This window comes from Lagopus muta, chromosome 4 (genome assembly GCF_023343835.1).
Source record: "Lagopus muta isolate bLagMut1 chromosome 4, bLagMut1 primary, whole genome shotgun sequence".
In the NCBI taxonomy this organism is placed as follows: domain Eukaryota; kingdom Metazoa; phylum Chordata; class Aves; order Galliformes; family Phasianidae; genus Lagopus; species Lagopus muta.
The window spans coordinates 15646951-15666343 of record NC_064436.1 but is presented as its reverse complement, the minus strand read 5'-3'; the positions used below and the strand labels follow the sequence as shown (position 1 = coordinate 15666343).

The window sequence follows — 19393 nt, the reverse complement described above, 5'->3', positions numbered from 1 at the left end:
GAATCAGTACCAGTAAAGGCTAAAGTGGAAAAGTCTTGACATTGTAACTGCACTCTCATCCTTCTTGCTGAATCCTTTTAATGAACATTCACTTTGCTAGCTGTAAAGTCAGGCAGCCAACCCAACTCTGACTGCTCCAGAATGACTGATGATAACTGTCCAGGGGTGCTGGATGGAAAATCCTTCCTGGGATAACTGTAGGGTGATAGCAAAAGATGATTTTGGACTCTGAGTCTGCAAGACCCAGAGCTCTTAGAGGGGGGAGAATGATATTATGTTGTCGTGCGTTAGCTTTCCATTTTGGAGATGAACTGCATGGGTGCAAAGCAATTAAGTATGCAGATATCTGTGGTTGCTCCTATCTTCCAGAAACATGCTGTACAGTCTTCCTGCATTCTTGCCCTTTCTACCTTTTATAAAATAGAGAATCCTGCGAAGGAAACACCTTCCTATTCTCTTTGGGAACAAAGCAATCTTGCTGTACTCAAGGACAGTAGCAAAAGAGAGAGAGATAAATTGATTTTTCGCTTCTGTCTTTTTGTTTTTTGCTTTCCTGCAGAGTGCCACTCCTCCTGTGCAGGCTGCATAGGGAACACTTCCCAGGACTGTACAGCCTGTCTGTCTTCACACCTCCTGCTCGAGGGCAGATGCCTCTCCAGGTGTCCAGAGGGGTTGTTCAGCCAGCAAGATCACTGCTCCTGTAAGTGCGTAGTGCAGGCACCTGCAGCTTATACTGCTGAATTTCATTGTGTGCATTTTCTGTAATGCATTTCTGAATGTAATTAGAGATGCTGTCAGATTTATATGAGGCTATTTAAGTATTTTCAGGAGAGAATAGATTGGTCCAATTTTGGGAAATGGAATTTCTTCCAAATGGAAGGGAAGCATACAGATTGAATCATAAATTATAATCAGTTTTACTCCCATGGACAGCTTTCCTGAAAATATTTTGCTTTTCTTTTCACTAGGCTTGGATGAAGTTTTAAGCCAGCACTGTTGTAGAAAAGGTCTTACTGGCCAGCTCTGAAACATGTCTACTTTTCTTTGGCTAGATAAGCACACTGAATTAGGTTTAGCTTCATTTTTAATCCACTGCTTGTTATGAGGCAGGGTTTAAAAAGAAGGAATTCTGCAAATACGGGAGAAAAGCTATTACCTCTATGGATGTGCTTGACCAGTAGCAAGTACAGTGTTATTTGTGTCTTAGCATTGCCCGCTGGTCAGCAAGTGGCCTTCTCATTCAGGTTGTTTGATCTCATTTCAACAGATAGCTCTGACTTCTGACCTTCCAAGTGACTGCAATAATTACATCTTCTATGCTGCTTGCAGAAAACTGTGGCCTTTGGGGTGCGCCATTCATTATTAGCTTTTCTGTACAGTGGATGGGGAAATGCAGGCATTTGAAATCTGATTAGTCTCCTCAGGGTCATTTGAAAGCTGTCTGTTGTTTTGCAATAGATTCATTGAGTAAGGCTTCCCTGCATCTGTTTTGGCAGTAAGATAAATTTGCTGAAGTTGTATTTGATTCTGCCCTTGGAGGCCTCAAGTTTAGGGAAGGGAACTGCTTCTATAGTCCATGGCTGTGTTTATTCAATTTGTTTGTCCGAGGAAAAACAGTCTGACAAGTAAATGTATTCATTTCTTGTAAATGTATTTATTGTTATAAACGTTCATCAATTTTGAGGCTGTGCTTTGCCACCTTAGAGCTGAGGTGACTGCTGTATTATGTGAGTCTGGATCCCATTTTATGTAAATGTCTTAGAAACAAAACTTCAGTGTCAGGGAAGTGATATCTTTATGTTGCCAGCTTGTATCTCTGGCAATTTTTGAACAGTGAAGCTCAGTTAATAGAGGTTTGTCTAAAAAGAATTAATTTTCTAAACACTCAATTCACAGGCGTTATCGCTGAGAAGGCAATGGGACTTGGTGCATTAGGTCTTAAACAGTGGCGCTGTATGCTATGGCAGCTGTGAAAAGCTCATCTTCTGTGTGGGGAGTGAGCAATTGTGTGTAGCCTGGGGGAGTCCTGAGGTGGGAGACTTTGAAGTTGTTTGCTTTTATTCATAGAAAAGTTTCTAAAGTAACTTCTAAGATATTTTTACAGATCATTAGCTGTAGTATTTCTGTCTCCCTCAGATCTAGTGTGGAAATCATGGAAATATGGCATCTGGCTGTAAAGATGGAAAGATACAAAAACAGTCTGAATGAAATATTGTTGAGCAATCTTAATCGCTTGTTTTGCAATGCTTTTGTTTAGCTTTTGGGAGACAGAGTAACTAACGAGCTGGCACAGCGTTCACATTTTATTGGTTTCACTTTGGGAGGGTTTGTGCAGAAATAACTTCCTCATTTGCCCACTTGTGAATACCAACTCATGCCAGTATAATGTTTGTACAGTCCCACTCTCTCTTATATGTATGCTAGAGGGGGAGGAATAAAAGGGGACAATCTATTGGTATGATGTGTACTTCTATACCTTGACTAACACAGAGAATAAATGTGTTTTGTTTTTTTTTTTTTCAGTTTTCAACTCCTTGTTTTCATCTCATTTAGTCAAAGTGTGGTTATAAGAGCCTTCCAAACCATGACTCGCCAGTCACTGATGCTTTGAGTGTTGTTTTATGTCTATGTTTTGTAGGAGTAAATGATTATTGTAAAGGCTATTTTCCTGGGGAGGGAAGAATATAAGATAGACTATACCAACAGCATTACAACAATTATGATTTGCTTACCCAGCCTGCCATCCATCATGCAAGACATGCCATGGCCCTTCTGATTTGGAGTGCTTAACCTGCCATCCCCACGCAACTCTGGCTGCTGGAAGGTGCAGGACTAGCTGCAAGGAAGAGCAGTATCTCAACTTGGTGGGATATTGTGTGGGTAAGTAAGAGGAGATGGCCTTGGGTCATACGTAGGGATGGTCTTTCTGTAGTATTTGCCAGCTACTCAGGCACACACCAGGAAGAAATCAAAATGCCTGTTGTGGGTGAAATATCGTGTAGATACCATTAGGAAACCCCCAGTGTACATAGTACACAGCAAAGCCTCTGGCCATTCCTGCTGTACACGTCTTTTGTGAGCTGCATGAAATTAATTGCAAATTGTGTAAAGCTGGTGGAAGGGAGGGGGACTCAGGTGCTCTTCTGCCAGCCTTGCTGCTGGTTTGAAGATTTGAGATCACATGTACAGACTGGTATACCTGGCAATCAATAGAGCATTCATATGGTTAATAATAACTTAATGAATATGTTTTTAAGAGTAGGATGGGCTGCAGCTGCATTTACTAGGCCAAGTATGTAACTGCATCTTGTTGCAATCTGGTTTTTACACTGGGCTTGTCAGTGCATTCCCTGTCCTACCAGTCTGTGAGAGCACCCAGTGCTTATTAAAGGCATCATGCTTGCTTTTCTCCTTCCCTGAATTCTCTCTGCAGCAGGCTGGCACTGGCTTTGCCTGGGATGGAGCAGCCTCAGGTAATTGTAACACCTGGTAGTGCTAGGTGGCAGTTACCAGGGCTGGGGTCTCTTCTCAGAGATGTGGGTCCCTGATGGGCCCAGAGCAAGGAGGGCTGCTTAGGTGCTGCACAGAGCTTCACTGAAGTGAGCTAAGGAAACGTTTGTGATTCAGAGAAGCAATTTCTGGGAGCTCTAAAGAAAAATTGGCACAGCTAGGTTTGCTGTGTGCATTTTTGAGAGATAATAGGATTTATGCACAGGGGTTATACACTGTGGGTGCTTGATGCCTGCACTTAAGCCTGTCATCAAAAGCCACTGATTGCATTTACTTGTTTAAAAAGAAAAATCACTTTTAATCCATCACACAGATGCATATAAACATATCCTGGGAAGAGCTCCAGCAATTTCTGAGCTTTATCAAGCCAGTTTTTTCTTTATCAATAAAAGATTCAGTATTTGAGTCTTATGCTAGGTTGAACAGTACCATATGAGATACAGAATCCTAAGAAAAGGGAAAAACGCAATAAATGTAGTAAATGTATCCACTGAGAGGCTATCATTCTCAATTTAATCTAGATGGTTCCCTTTCATAGGGACTTATTTTTGCTTACACTATGTGTTCTTGAGTTTTGTTTTTTTTTTTTAATGAAATGCTTACTTTCCTCTCTGAAGATTATTTTATTTTCACCTTCCTTGTAAACAACAGTTACTGTTCAGTCTAAGAAGGGAGGCAGAACAGAATATCTGAGGAGAGGAAAATATCCCCTGAAATTCCTAGATAAACAGAAAGTGAGAGTGGGGAGTCAAGATGTTTCATGTAGTCCAGTAATTATATGATGAAAGTAATTCAGCAAGTAATTCAAAAAGTAATTTCAGTGTGATGAGCTATTTCTGCCCTGTAAAATTTCGGGAGCTATAATGATGCTCATTAATGTCCTGTAACATCATAGCTGTATGCACTTTATATCTTCCACCTTTTTTTCCCGTTACTTTGCATTATGTTTCCTGTGAAAAAGGCTGCTGGAAACATGATCTTACAGCTGTACGTTTTATTTATTAAAAAAAAAAAGTATATACTATTTATCATAAACCAGGATTCTATCTCAGGAATGTTTTCTCTGCTGCTGGATGCGTGCTATGTGCTTTAATTATTCCTTTTATGTGACTGTTTCCTGTAAGTTTGTAGAAATGCCACGAAGCAATAAGCATGCTCCTAAGTGAATAGGTAAACACCACAATGCCTGGCAATCATGAGGAGAAGAAATTGCAAACTGTGTGGTCATGCAAGCAATGTGGAGGGCATGGTTTGACCTCCAGGCTCGTTACTCTGACAGCAATGAATCACCTGCAGAGAACCTTGCTTGGCTTTCTGGGCTCCAACTGAACTGCAATCCGATGATGCATCCGTTCCTTGCAAACTAACAAGCTTTGTTCTGGTGATGCAGCCTCTCCTTACAAAGTGGTAGAATTTACTTTCGAGTATGAAACCCTGAATGGGATTCACTGTTTGGAGAGCTGTCTTCTCAAGCTAGAAATGTGTTTTCAAGGCTTGATTCATAGCGCCTGGTATCATTGAGTGTCAATGTTTGGATCTATAACCCCAAAAAAGGAAAGGATTTGCAGCTCCAACATAGTAGGAACATCAGGAGACACTGTTCCTTTTATGAGCTCTGATTTTGCTCTAACTCTGTGACTTGTGTGCTTGTCCTGTCTTTAAGAGGGCAGTATGTATTCTCACTTGGTCTTTGTATCATATGGACTCTTCACATCCATGGGATCTTGCAGGTAGATGGAGTGATGTTTCTTTATCTAACTGAAGTCTTAAAAATCCTTGGAGGACAGTCATTTATTGCCATACAGAATAAATAATAAATAAAATTGTGCTTTGGTCTTGGATCTGCAGTTCTAGGTGTGTTGATTTTTGTGCCAAATTTATGTCTGATGATTATGAAAAGGATGTGTGTCGCCAATTCTGCTACGAGCACAAAAGTCCACATCCAGCTTGTTCAATTTCACTCACTCTCTTAATTCAGCACTGATCGAACTACTAAGTTTGCCTTTGCAAGTTATTAATTACTGTTCAAAGAGCAGCTGTCCTGTAAAACCAAGCATTAAAACCCCTGACACTTCAGTGATATGTAATATGCATCAGAATGTAACAAAGCTTTTTCCTTTGCTTCCCAAAATAGTATTTAATTTCTTTATTTTTCCAATTATCTTCCCATTTGTGTCTAATTTCTGACCCTCCAGGCAGAACTGTTTTCTGACTTACAGGGACTGCTATGCAGTGCAGCTGCCTGTCATACTTTATGGAGACATGTAGGAAAAATATTTCATAGGGCAGAAAAAACTAACTGTCACTTCAAGTCATTGCCTGTGAATTAATGTCATTATTGTACATGTTACCTGAATGAGGATTGGAACGTTTGCCTTGTTAATAGAAAAAGAATCTTATTTATAACATTTAACCAAATAAGCATTTCAAACGTTAGCAAAAGAAAGTCAAAATGGCCATGAGTTTCAATGGATCGATGTCTTTCCAACTTGTACTTGGGCACATTGAATTTCTGTCAGTTTTCTTTAGAATGCCGAATTCATAAACATCATTTCTTATCTAAAGTGTATGTACAGGAACACATTTGTGGCTTTAGCAGTTCCCTGCTGACTTTCAAGTCTTCTCTATACTTAGTTTTTCTCTTTTGTTTCTCTTCCTCTTTCAGCTGCTTATCCAATTTAGCTTCTGGATGTTGTTGCAAGCATCAGTTTAAAAAATAGCACCATTGCTAAAACTCCTGTCTGGCTTAGGAAAACCAGCATTAACTTTTGTACTTCAGATAGGTCATCTGCTTGTCTTGGGGCTTCATCACTGATCTTTTCCTGACTTGGTGTGAGAGTAGTTAGAAAAAATAATCTTCCTTGCAAGGAAACTCCGAGTCGCTGTGTTCGGCTGCTTGGGCCTTTGCTTTCTTATGTTGTGTGCAGTTGTGAAAAATGTTCAAAAATAAACCAGGAGAGCTTATGCAGGAGGATGCCTACAACAAGCCTTTCTGCCTTGCTCTTAAAATTCCCGAAGGAACATAGAACAAGAAATACACTCAGCTCCTTGTAAAATTAATGAGCTATTGCCCTACTCTTAGAGAGACATTGATACCATTACAAAGAGCTGGAGCTGGAGTTTTTTGCAGGACCCAGCACTTGGCCTTGCTGAACCTCATCCCATTCAGGTCAGCCCTGTGATCCAGCTTATCTAAATTCCTCTGAAGGGCCTCCCTACCCTCAGGCAGATCGACACCACCTCCCACCTTGGTGTTGTCTGCAAACTTACTGAGGGTACGCTCAATCCTCTCATCTAGGTCAGCAATAAAGGTATTAAACAAGAAGGGGAATGAGAAAGGGAAACTCTTTTTAGACTGTGAGCAAGGTGGTAATGTGCTGCTCTGAAGAGTGCAGTTTGGGTTCTGAAAGAAATCTGATGGAATTGGGTAGTCACACCACACTGGCTTGCAATAAAAGCCTCTTGAATCCCAGACCACTCGAGCAGTAACTTGCCTGCTGGCTGAGCTGGATTGAGTCTGGACAGGAAGAAGGCAGAAGCAGGATACAGATACCAGTGTGAGTTGTTATTGAGAAGCATAAAGAAAACACTCTGCTTCTTTTCATCCTCATGTCAGAGGGAGCCTGCTGTGAAAAATTTAAATAATCTTTTCCAAAACAAAGTACTTCAGTTCTTCCTTTACTCTGTCACTAGTTCCCCAATGTCCCTCAAATTCACCATGAGCATCTGGAGGTTTTCTTTTTTTTTTGGCATTGTGAGTTCTTTGATCTGCAGATTTACAAAGAAGGAAGAGAGTGATGAGGCTGATTTCTTATAAAGCAGTAGCTGATCTCTTTCAACACATTAGGAGCAAACAGAGGAGACTGTACTGCAGCAGTGCAGCAGTACCTGGTTTCGTAGATACATAGATGTTTAAGCAATAGTTTGGGAGAGCCTGGTTATTTATAGAAGATACTAATTCTTTGGGCACCCTGGCTTTTCCCTGTCCCATTTTTATTTTCTGCTTGTGGAACCTGTTGACGGTACACAGGAGTCCCTTGTTCAGGGTTGCTGAAAAACAGTTGGAATGTTCAGTTACTTACTGTCTCTTGCCAGAATTTTCTCTATGATAGAGACCAGTGGTTCCAGAAAGAGATTAATCTTGAGAGGTATTATTTTGAGCTTGGAAACTGAACTTGGAAGCATGAGAAACTATTTGAATTTGTTAATTTATTGAATATGAGTGCATAAAACTTTTCCCCCTACCTTCAGCTCTATACATACAATCACATCACATACTCAGGGACCTGTGGATGATATGATATTAGGCACTGTATTCTATGGCAAGCTGTTTGCTGTCCCTTCTTACTTCATTGGGGCTGCAGATAAGATGGCGGGTCTCTCTAGTGATGGCAGGGCAGGTTTGAGACCTTGACTTGCTTTGATGGTAAAGGTGTAAATGCCCTTTAGGCTGATGCACTGGTTATATTAAGCTCTTCTGTAGAGAGTTAGGAATCTGCAATACAATAACCCCTTTAAGCAGGTTTGGGGGTCTGTCACTGAGTTTAAGGGTGTCCTCACGTACTGCTTCGTTCTTCTTACCACTGTCCTGACAGTGATGGATTGAGAACTCAGAGGGTCACTGTCTTAAGCGTACTCTTTCATTTTGCTCACCTTTATCTCCTGTCTGGCTGTTAATTTCCCATCTGAAAGGTTAGGAGTGTGGGCAGACAGTAGGCAGATTAGACATCCTGAGTAATGTCAAGAGGTGAAGGAGGCAGCTGCTTTAAGAGCCTTGAATCCTGTGTGCAGTCTGGATTGTACTGATTTCTGAGCTGCATCTGTGCTTTTCCATCACTGTTTGGTGAGGATCATGCATGTAACATATAGAAGAAATTAGATTCGGTTTAGACAACATTTGCAATTATACTCTTGCAGGTATGGATGCAGAATTCCCCCAGACTCCTATGTGAACCTGTCTTCAGCTTGTAAATTTAGATTGCCTGACAATCTGTAGTAATGCTGTCATAACAGACAAAAGACAGAAAGTTGAACCTTTGGTAGAAATCTGACAAGAGGCCAGGTACTGGAATCAAGCCTCGTAATTACATTTCTTTCAAGACAGTCGTCATTTCCTTTATAATTTTCTGAATTACCATAATGAGGATTAATTTGGCCTCCAGGTTGCCTTACACTGCCCCATTGTGCATACAAAAGGTTTGTTATAAAATCTTTCGACGTGCTTAGGTTCAGGGAAAGGTCAGGAGACATGAGTTTGTGTGCTGCTGGGAAAAAAAGAGGAAAAGGTAAAGGTTTAGAGGCTCTCTCATGTGAACTCTAAATGCTGTTGTTGGCTTTGAGGTCTGCTTTGGCCTCTTCAGGGTATGGATGTCTCATTTGTGTGGGAAAATCTGATCAGGATGAACTAACCATTGGAGAAGATTGTACAGCTGTACAGGTTGTGCTCTTTGTTCTTCAAAAGGGGGTGTTTGTTAAAGGTGAATCAGTTGTTAGAAGCACCTAAAATCAGAGAAGGGCTTGGGAGAAACAAAGGCCTTAGAACTGACTTTGGTATTCAGTTTTCTCATGCTCACTTAAGGGCAAATAGAATGGAGTGTGCTTCAGTAGGACAGGAGAGATGCAGAGAATGTTTGCTGAGGAGGAATGAAGACATCATGATGCTCAGGAGGAGCACAGGATGAATGTGGTAGTTTCTGATCTCCTCTCTTGCAAACATCTGGGAGTGCATGTTTAAAAGGAGAGCAATCAGAAATTGCCACATTCAAGCAGCAGTCCTCTCGTCTTGCCCTCATCCCCATAATGTGCTCTTCCTGAGCATTGCAGTGTTTTGCTTTGGGGAAACACATTGCTGAGAGCTTGAGGAATAGATTGGGGACATTAGGGAGTGCAGTGCTCAACATCTTGCCCTTGGGTACCAGTTAAGAGGTAAGAGGGTCTGAAAATTTTGTCTTCCTTTTGTAATGCCTTCCTTGAGTTCTTGGCAGTGTTCCCCAATAGCAGCTCTGTTTTGTCCACTTGTGATGACAGTATCCGTTCTCCTGCTTCCTTTAGACTGCCATCCTTTGTGCCGTCAGTGTGTGGCCAACCTGTGGGACACTGGCAGCCTCTGTCTCAAGTGCCAGAACGCCCGTCACTTGCTCCTCGGTGATCACTGCGTTCCTGACTGTCCCATGGGATACTACACAGAGAGCGGTGCCTGCAAACGTGAGTAATCCCTGTAGAAACCTCAAGTAGCAGCAGGATGGCAGAGATCCTTGAGACATATTGTTTAATCCACAGTGCTCCACTGTCTTGAGCTAGTGGGACTATAATGAGTAGCAGGTAGGGCTGTATTTGTGAGGAGGAGGTGAGGGGCAGATTTTCTCTGTGGGAAATCCTACCTCTCAAAGGCGGTGGCACAGGGAATAGAATGACAATACACGATGTTCTGTTTAGAGATGGCTACTCTGAGGTCCATTCTGTGAGTAAGTGAGCTACTTAAATAGAATCAGGGATAATTTCAAACAGAGATGTTCCATATGACTGTTAACCAGGTCTCCAGTTTGTGTAGTACCTGCACTGTTACAGGATGCAGACACTGAAAATGCTTTTTGGGTGTGTTCCACGAAGTACCATGCAAATTCTGCTCAGAAAATAGAACTCTTGCTCGTAGGAACTTCTCAGGAAGTCTGCTACCTAAAGTGGAGTTATCATCCCCTTCCACATTTATAATCTTTCAGTTTTTGTCTAGCTACAGTAATGGCCCAAAAGTCTCTAGCAAGTTCTAATGCAAAAAGCCATTTAACTTTGCAGGTGGGCTGGTATGGTAGATTCAGCTTTTCATCTGTACAGGGGAAGGAGCATCAAAATGTTTTGTTATCCAGCCTTCTGTTTCTCTGTTTCTTTACTTATCTGAGTATCTCCTTCAGTTTTCATGTTGTTCCACACTGTGTCTGAGCTGCTTTACAGTTCCTGAACTCTTAGAACTAAGTAGGCTGCTTTTGTTATGCGGCCAATGGAGACATGTTAAAGCATCCTACACAAAGCAAAGAGTACTGCAGTTTATTTTAAGAGAAGAAAATTAAAACAAGAAATTCTGCGCATTAGAATTAAGATGTAGGTGCCAAAACTGCACCTTTTACTGGAAGTAACTTTTTCTAATCCAGTCTGACTGCTCATGATTAATGTTTTGAAGCTACTCTCAAGCACACTGGGAGCTGTCTATTTACTTGGTTTTTGACAAATGAAATTTCAGAGACTTATGAAATATATTCAGTGTCATTTAATAGAAAAGACCCCTGAGAGATATATTTTACCTTCCTAGAAATTTAAGCCTAGGGATAATATTTCTTCCTTTTGCTATAAAGGTTTCATTTAAAAGAAGTTTTACATTATTCAGACTGTGTCAAAGCTTATATTACAGTTTGTGCTGGCATTTCAGATCTCCATCATGATGTAATGCAGTCATTTCTCTGATTCCTTTGCCTGCTCTTGCTTGTGATCAGTTTGGCCTGATAGGTGTAATGATGACATCAATCTTTAGGTAAAGGTGTATCAAGAAATAAAGTAGAATAATAATTTTGTGTGTTTGTATCCTCTTTCAAGAAATTGGTAGGATCTATTGGCCTCTGCTGTGGTTTTTTAAATCTCTAAGCCAAACTAAGAAGCAGAAAGAGAATAAAGAAAACAGGGAAGATAAACAAGAGATGTGGCATAAAAATATCTCTTAAAAAATGCACGGAAAAAGAATGGTTGTAATGTACTTCCTTACTTCAGACAGACAGTGGATTTGCTGGCTGTAAAGCAGAAGGGCCATGTAAAACTGGGTCTGGTCAATACAGCAAGAGGTGGAAGTTTGATGTGGGCAGTTGCATTGATGCAAAGATAACTGGTTCTAGACTCATGTGCAAAATGATGGCATCTTTGCTCTAATCTTGAAATGTATGCAAATGCCGTCTCAGTGTTGAGCAATATTGCAAAATCAAATAAACTGTTAGGAGCTACTATGAAAGGAAAGCAAAAGAACTCATTCTACTGCTGACTATAGATGCTGCATGCTGTGAGCAGTTCTGCCCATCTCAAAGTGAAGGGGAGGAAAGCTGGAAGGGGGCAACGTCTTTTGTACAGTGAACAACCAAGTAGACATAAGTTCTTCAACTTAGAAAATAGGAGATCTTAAGAGAAGGGAATGTGATGGAGGCCTGCAAAGTCGTTAATGAAATATAGAGAGAATGCATGGCTATCTGAAGGGAGGTGAGAGATGGATGGGTGGGGCCAGGCTCTTCTTGGTGGTGTGTAGTAATAGGACAGGAGGAACAGCCTAAAACTTGCAGGTAGGAAGTTCTGTATTGACATGCGGAAGATCTTCTGTATGGTAAGGGTGACAGAGCACTGGATCAGGATGCCCAGAGAGTTTGTGATCTTTTGAAGTCCCTTCCAACCCCTACGATTCTGTGAAATGGACTGTTATCTCTCTTTTAGTGTTGGCTCTTGAAATAGATTGTAGCTGGTGCAATTCCTATTGAAGGGATGGTTATAAATATTCAGGGATGTGTAGAGCTGTTTGAAAAGCACTTAGTGGTTCTGTCAAGGGGGATTCTAAACAAAGTACTTTGGGCTCAGGAGTGTCTGACGTGAAAATAGCTGAGAGGTAGCATGAGAAGGGGTACTGACACTTGTTTTCCCTATCCTTGCTGTTTTTTGATAGATGCTTCTTGGGCAGATCTTGTAGAGTTCTTCTTAAGGGGAAGATTGAAGTAAAAAGGAATGGGTAAAAAGAGAAATGAGAGGGCTTAACTGAATCTATTTAAGTCATGTTTCACAAGATGGAATGCTTGTGGTTCTGCACCTGAGCACCAGTAAGAGCTTAGACTTTGATAGGGACTTTTGGGACTGAATCTCTGAGAGTACGGCTGCTAAACACTTCAGAATTGCCTTGAAGATCTGTTTTTGCTTGAACAGAAACATTTGCTTTTGCTGTCCCTGCAGGATGTCATCCCTCATGTAAAACCTGCAAAGGTAGGGGTCCTCTTTCCTGCTCCTCCTGCAACACCAGCCTGGTTCTGTCCCACACCAAAATGTGCGTTACAGTCTGTTCTCCAGGATACTACAAGGATGAGAGCCAGACCTGCAAACGTGAGTGTCTCCCTCCAAGCCGTCTGTGCTTTCCACAGTGTTTTCACTGACATCTTTTCTTGCTTCTTCATTTATTGTTCCTATTGCCAGGAGAAGGAAGGTTTCAAGTGCCTAAAAATGTGATCTGAGTTGACAGAAGTGATTAGCTGCCTTAGAAACAGAGCCTGCAGCATGGTTTGAATTTGAACTGTTGCAGTTTTGTTATTGGCTTCAAAAACAGGAGGATTTGGGGTCCCATAGGAAAAATCTGCACTAGAGTTTGCATTGGTTTTCTTGTTAAATTGTCTAGGTGGTACATAGAGAAGGAGCCAAACATGCAGGTAGATTGTGTGCTTTGTGAGAACTTGACGAATTTAGAAGAGCTTTATCAATTTGTTCTTAGACTGCTCTCACTCCTCACTGCCATGTCTGCTGTGGAAGCTGTATTACAACCTGAGCATTTGTGCCACATTTTTCCCACATGTGAATCCTCAGTAGAATGGAGTACAGCTTTTAGGTAATCCCCAGTTGACTTAGTAGAGCTATGGTATTTTTGCCTTCTGATTATTTGATACAATTGATCTGGCATTAAGTCTAGTAATATGCCATTCTACTTTTGCTATCCCTTGTGAATCTCTCAGGGCCTCCCTTTCCTTATATTATTCTATGTTTATTTTGACCTTGACATCAATTGAGTTATTCCTCACAATTATTGGACCTGATGTTTCAAAATTATGGCCCAGAGACATTAAAAACGTATATTTTAAAACCCTCACTGGAATCGACCCATTATAATACGCATAACTAAAAATGAGTGTTTAAGGGACTTAGTTGCTCTGAACCTGAATGCTCAGATTTGTTATCTGTATTACCCTGATTTATGATAGAATAACAGCGTTGCACGGCAGTTAATATAGGTATCAATGTCTTCCCCTCTAGATGCAATTTCTTTACTGATGAGGTTGCTATAGGAAGAAGCCAATATGTTTGTCAGTTTTACCTGCTTTTTGTTGAAATACACAACTCACAACATTTCCAGATTACCCGTGAAAATGGAGATGCCTTGCATGACTTCAAAGAAATAACTGGAAGAGTTTGTACCATTATTTAGTTGACATAAAAACACTCTTCAGTAATAATAAAAGTTAAAAAAAAAAAAAAAGGAAAGGAATTAAGAAAAAGAGGAATAGAAAAGGCATCATGAGATTCTCACTGTCCTGGCTAGTTTCCTGAAAACTCTACAAGACGTTCACTGTTTGTTCCTGCAGCATGGATTCTTTTATTGCTAACTACACCAGATTGGCCTGTTCTAATGAAAGCCTACTTACCACACTTAGCCTCTTCTATTAAGACTTAGTAGAAGTGGAATGTTTCTAAGGATTGTGCCCTTCCTGAATTTGGTTCAGTAGCTCAAATGCAAATAGATTTTTGCACACAAGGTCAGCTACGATGTGCCATTTCTAATCTCTTCATTTACAAATGGCTTTTTGAGAAGCGTATGCATTCACTGTGGCAGGAGACTCAAGGCAAAGTGTGTTGGTGCAGTGGATTTTTTTTTCCATTCCAAGTGTTACTTGTGCCTTTTCAAGTGAAGTACTGCTTATAAGCCATGTAGATATGAACTGTCTCAGGCTGCAGAAAAACTGCCACTCAATGGTAATGAAAGTTGTTTAATCAGAGGTTGACAGTTAGGCAGAGGAAATTGGGTCTCTCTTCAAAGTTTATTTTAGTCGCCATACACTTTTGAGGAACTCGTGTTCATACTGAAGTTCAGAGAGGTGCTGAGTGCATACATGTGTGTTCTTAAGATGCTTTTAAGCGCCTGTCTGAAGAACAGTGCAAAGCTTTGAAAGTTATTTCTGGATTTAGTAAAAAAGCAGTTACAGATTTATGATGATACAACTGACAGACAGAATTGCTTTCTGATACACTTTTGCTTACTGTTCTGGCATATTTTCTGGGGAAAATCTAATTTCTGAACGTTTTGTCATGGTTCTATGTTTTTTGTTTTTGTTTCTACTACTTTTCGCTCTGGGTCATCGTTCTTATTCCCCACTAGTATCCGGCAGACATCATCACAATTTTGATTAATTTCATGCAACCACCGTTTTACATTCACAAAAGATTCTGCACTGGTTACATCGTAGACAACAATGACTCCATGTGTTCCTCTGTAATACATTGATGTGATGGTTCGGAAACGAATGTGGAATACTGAAACCCAAAAAACAAAAAAAATAACAAAAACAAAAAACATAGAACCATGACACGTTTTTACCTCATTGCATATTTTGCTGTACTTTCAATAGTTGTTTTTTCATAGCACTTCACAAATAGTAATTATTCTACTTATTATTTTAAGTTAGGTGAAATGGAACTGGCACCAGAGCACCTGAAAATAGTTACTGGATTCTTCAGATGAATGTTTTGCCAGAAATTCATTTGCACCTTAATAAGATAGAGACTTCTGGTGACATTTTTGAGATAAAACAAGTAATAGTTTTGAAGGACACTGGGTCTCATTTTGAGAAGTGCAATGTCATTATTTCCACACTTCTGTATTTGGAAATTTTGTTAATTGTAAAAGTCTAGTTTTATTTAAAAGCAAGTGAAATGAATTTCTACAAGTTTAGACTAAGGACATTGAAGGACTGGGCTGAAGTAATTTAGGCCTCTGACTTTTAGTCCTAGATTCAGTACATCTGATTACTTTTTTTCCCCTGTCATTTTACTTGCACCTTAGAATTCTAAAACTTTAAGCCATACAAATGAACAGGAAGAAGCAGCAAGTGAAGTTTAAGAAGTCTTTGGTCCTATTAGGGCTAAAAAAAAAAAAAAAAAAAATGGATTCTAGTAGTCTATTTTGATCCCTAAGTTTGTGTATTTATGAGTTAAGTCTAGAATTGTGTGAGGCACATTTTGCTTAAAAGGGACTATGACAGACAGAGTTGGGGAAGATAGTTAGTTGGGATTTAAATTTAAGTTTATTGTTATATATTGTTATATACAATATATATGTTGTTATATATATGTTATATATGTCTGTTATATCAATGGATATAAAAATTTTATAATTATGAAATAAAAAAGAGAGTTTAGCTAAGTAGATTATAATAACAACAACAAAAAAAAAAACCACAAATACATAAACTTACCCACATCCTGGGCTCACTGCAAAACTCCAAAGAAGATTTCCAGAAGAGTTCTTTCCCCCCCTCCCCGTAGCCAGCTTTTAAATGGGTCTAGGAGAGGTGGAGCCAGACTCCACCCCTTCTGGCAGTACAGGTGAATTGCCTTCAGCTGTGCTCCCAGGGCTGATTTATAGCTCCACTCAGGTGATCAATTGGAGGTTCAGGTTGTGATTTAGCTGTTTTCATGCATTGTTTTATCTTGACCTTCTCAGAAGAGAGAAGTAGCAGCAGGAGATTCTGTAAGGAGACTTTCAAGTGGAAGAAGGCTTTTTGCATTTTTAGGGCTGTGTGAGGGAACATAAGAAGAATGATCTGTGATGTTTGCTCTAGTGTTTCTGAAGAGGTTCTTGAGTAGAGTAATTGTAGGTTTAACATCATTTTTATTTGCACAATTGGTTGGTGTACCGATAATTGCAATGATTTTCTTTGTTTTTGTTTTTTGCAGCTTGCAACAGCCAGTGCCGGAGCTGTGAATCAGCTACTGGCTGTACATCTTGTAGAGATCCAGCTAAGGTTCTTTTATTTGGAGAATGCCAGTATGAGAACTGTGCTCAGCAGTATTATTTGGACTTTTCTACTAGGACTTGCAAAGGTGAAAATGAAATGCTGATTTAAAGGGGGGGGGGGGGGGGGGGAAAAAAAAAGCAAGTTGCTTGATTAATAATCTGTTATATTGCAGCATGATCTGAAGAGTAGCCTGCTTTAAAATATGTGTAGAGGGAGGAGAGTTGTTCAGTGACATATAACTTGTGAGTTTTTTACGCTTTTCTTGTTTTTCAGCAGTCACCTGTCATATTCTTTAGCCTTTCAGAGAAAAACAAGTTAATTTTAAATCCTTCTCTTGTAAATGATTTAGTAAGTGAGCCAGCAAACTTTTTAAGGGTCAGGGCCTGGAACTGATTTAGTTATGGGTCAGCTGAATGATGAGGAAGCTTAGCAGTGTAAATCTGTTTTAGAGTGCTTATAGGGCCTTGTGTACTTACCTGCTTCTTTCTGTCATATTAAATACTGCATCACTGAATGACTGCAAAAAATGAATTTGGAGTGATTTAAAAGATATATAGCTTGAAGGATTTCTAAAACTTCCAAGGTGAAAATTCCGTAATGGAAATCAGTGAGGATAACATGGCTTTATTGTGTGCTACCACGACCATGTGACAATATAGTACAGATGAGTGCTTAGTGTTTGTTTCTAACTCTCTCTCTCCATTACCTGAGCTAATTAACATCATCCCTTTAACACTGTAGTTGTTCAGAGAGGTAGCATTATCTAGTGTTCAATGTGTTGGAATGGGGCAGGATGCTTTTTTTGTTTTTGCCTTGGACATGCTGTGTGGGCTCACTTCAGTAAATCTTTGTTTCGCTTCCATTTTTCTTGTTTGTTTGTCTCATCAGCTAAATGCATCTATCATTAATGACTGATGAAGACCCTTTCAGTTCCACCAAGGTACAAACAGTAGCTTAGCAGCCCGAGTAGCCCTTTGGCACAGGTGCTTGGTTGGGACTCTATTACAGAGACTGAAGGGAAGAGACTTGCAGGGGGCATCTGAAGACAGATCCGGTCCTGTGTGGATCTGGAGGCTTTCTGGTTTCCAGTCGTGTATTTGGACAGTGAGGGGCAACAGTTGCATTTTCTTTTGGTCACAGTCAAATGGAAGGATGAGATTGGTGAAGCAGGGTGGATAGTTGTGAGCAACAATCACATTGTTTGCAGAGAAGGAGCATTTATATTCACGCATTAAAGTCAGGCTTTATGGACAGGAAACCTGTGCTAGTGATAGCAGGTCTGAAGTACAGAATCACAGAATTGTAGGGAACTTTGGATATCTATTCCAACTCCCCTGCTAATGCTGAACAACAGCTGAGTTTGCACAAATTTGATATAGCTGGGACACGTTAGCTCCAAGAGGGGAAGAAGAAATACGTATCCTGTGTAGTAAGTGATTCAGGACTAAGCACGGTAGGGGTTTGTTTGTTTGTTTTTAGTGTATCTTTAACAGTTTTTATTTTACGAAGTTTACTGTGCTAGGATGTTTACCTATACAGTGAACTATTCACCCTAGAGAGGGCTCTGGACACTTTTTCTTCCAGAGTGTGACTGGAGCTGTAATGCTTGTAAAGGCCCCCTGAGGACCGACTGCCTGCAGTGTATGGAGAGCAGTGTTCTCCACGAAGGAGCTTGTGTGGAACAGTGCCCCACAGGTTTCTACAAGGAGTCAGATACGTGCCAGAGTAAGTTCTTGAGTGTTACCACTTAACCACTTCTACCAGTGGGTTGCCCTGTTGTCTCCAGCTGATGCACATGGAAGATGTGCTCATATGTCAGATCGCTCGCTGCTGTCCACCACTTGCATACCATGGAGCTGTGCTGTTTGGGGACTTAACAGCATAGTGTGGGAAACAGTCAGAAGGGGTACTGAATTCACTCTTTGCATGTGTTTTTCAGGGTGTGATCAACATTGCCTTCAGTGTCACCAACCAAATGAGTGCAGCCTTTGTGAAGCTCCGTTTTTCCTCTTGGACACTCAGTGTGTTTATAAGTGTGGGAAGGGATATTACACAGACCATGCACAGCAAAAATGCATGGGTAAGCGAAGTGAGTGTGATGTGGCGGAGAGGAACCAAGGTTGTAGGCTGTGTTCTGTACACTGTGCAATGCTGAAGTGAAGAGGAAGCACTTTGATGCTCTCTTAGCTCACTGTTGAAATAATGCAGTCAACCTGAGTATTAAATAACAGGCTGCATCTGTGTTTACATAAATCTAATGCTGGAGTAATGAAATACTGTGTAGATACACTGTCCATAGAAGCTCAGTATTAAAAATACATTGTTAGAAAGGTTTCAGTTGGATTTGTGGGTTAGGAAGCTGTCTAGGACGTAAATATATATTTGGAGTACTTTTATTCAAATTGATAGAACAGTAACTTAAAAGCACGTGTCTTCCAACTGGAAGATTGTGTCAGGTTCTCTGTAGTCAGTGCAAAATGCTGGTCAAGTGAGGAAGGAACTTCTCAATGGCTATTTTTATCAAAGCAGTTTGTCCATGCCCTTTTATTGTGTCAAGTTGTAGGACAGTAATAGCAGTGATGTTTCCGTCCTGACCTGGAGGACAGCTCTGCATACCAGCATTTGCTCTGTTTTAACTGCGTCTCAGGGTTGCGTTTTTTGTGTCTAATGCAGCTTGTCCTCATGGATGCTTGGAGTGTGATAGTGACAGCCTTTGCCACCTCTGTGACAGCAACACTTTTCTGAAAAACAAGATTTGTGTTTCTGCCTGTGGACAGGGATTCTATGGCAGCAAGTGGACCAGAGAGTGTGAAGGTGGGTCTCTGTCCTTATGAGGCATCTAAGCTGGCAGGCTTCTAGCAGATTTCACAGAATCATAGAATGGCTTGGGTTAGAAGGGACCTCAAGGATCACGAAGCTCCAACTCCCTTGCCACATGCAGGGCTGCCTACCTCCATATCTAATACCAGACCAGGCTGACCAGCGCCCTATCCAATCTGGCCTTGAACACCTCCAGGGACAGGGCATCCACAATCTCTCTGGGCAGCCTGTTCCAGTGCCTGACCACTCTCTCTGTAAAGAACTTCCCCCAT

The 19393-nt window shown here is 40.7% G+C and overlaps 1 protein-coding gene across 1 annotated transcript in view; it reads left to right on the top strand.

Annotated features, from left to right (window-relative positions):
- The window catches only part of FRAS1 (Fraser extracellular matrix complex subunit 1), a 164455-nt gene that overhangs the window by 87686 nt on the left and 57376 nt on the right, over positions 1-19393 (top strand). The window contains exons 18-25 of the mRNA XM_048940939.1: positions 560-700; positions 2737-2880; positions 9562-9714; positions 12478-12624; positions 16240-16386; positions 17886-18026; positions 18241-18381; positions 18975-19115. Coding sequence (XP_048796896.1) covers positions 560-700; positions 2737-2880; positions 9562-9714; positions 12478-12624; positions 16240-16386; positions 17886-18026; positions 18241-18381; positions 18975-19115 — 1155 coding nt within the window. The remainder of the gene's footprint in view (positions 1-559; positions 701-2736; positions 2881-9561; positions 9715-12477; positions 12625-16239; positions 16387-17885; positions 18027-18240; positions 18382-18974; positions 19116-19393) is intronic.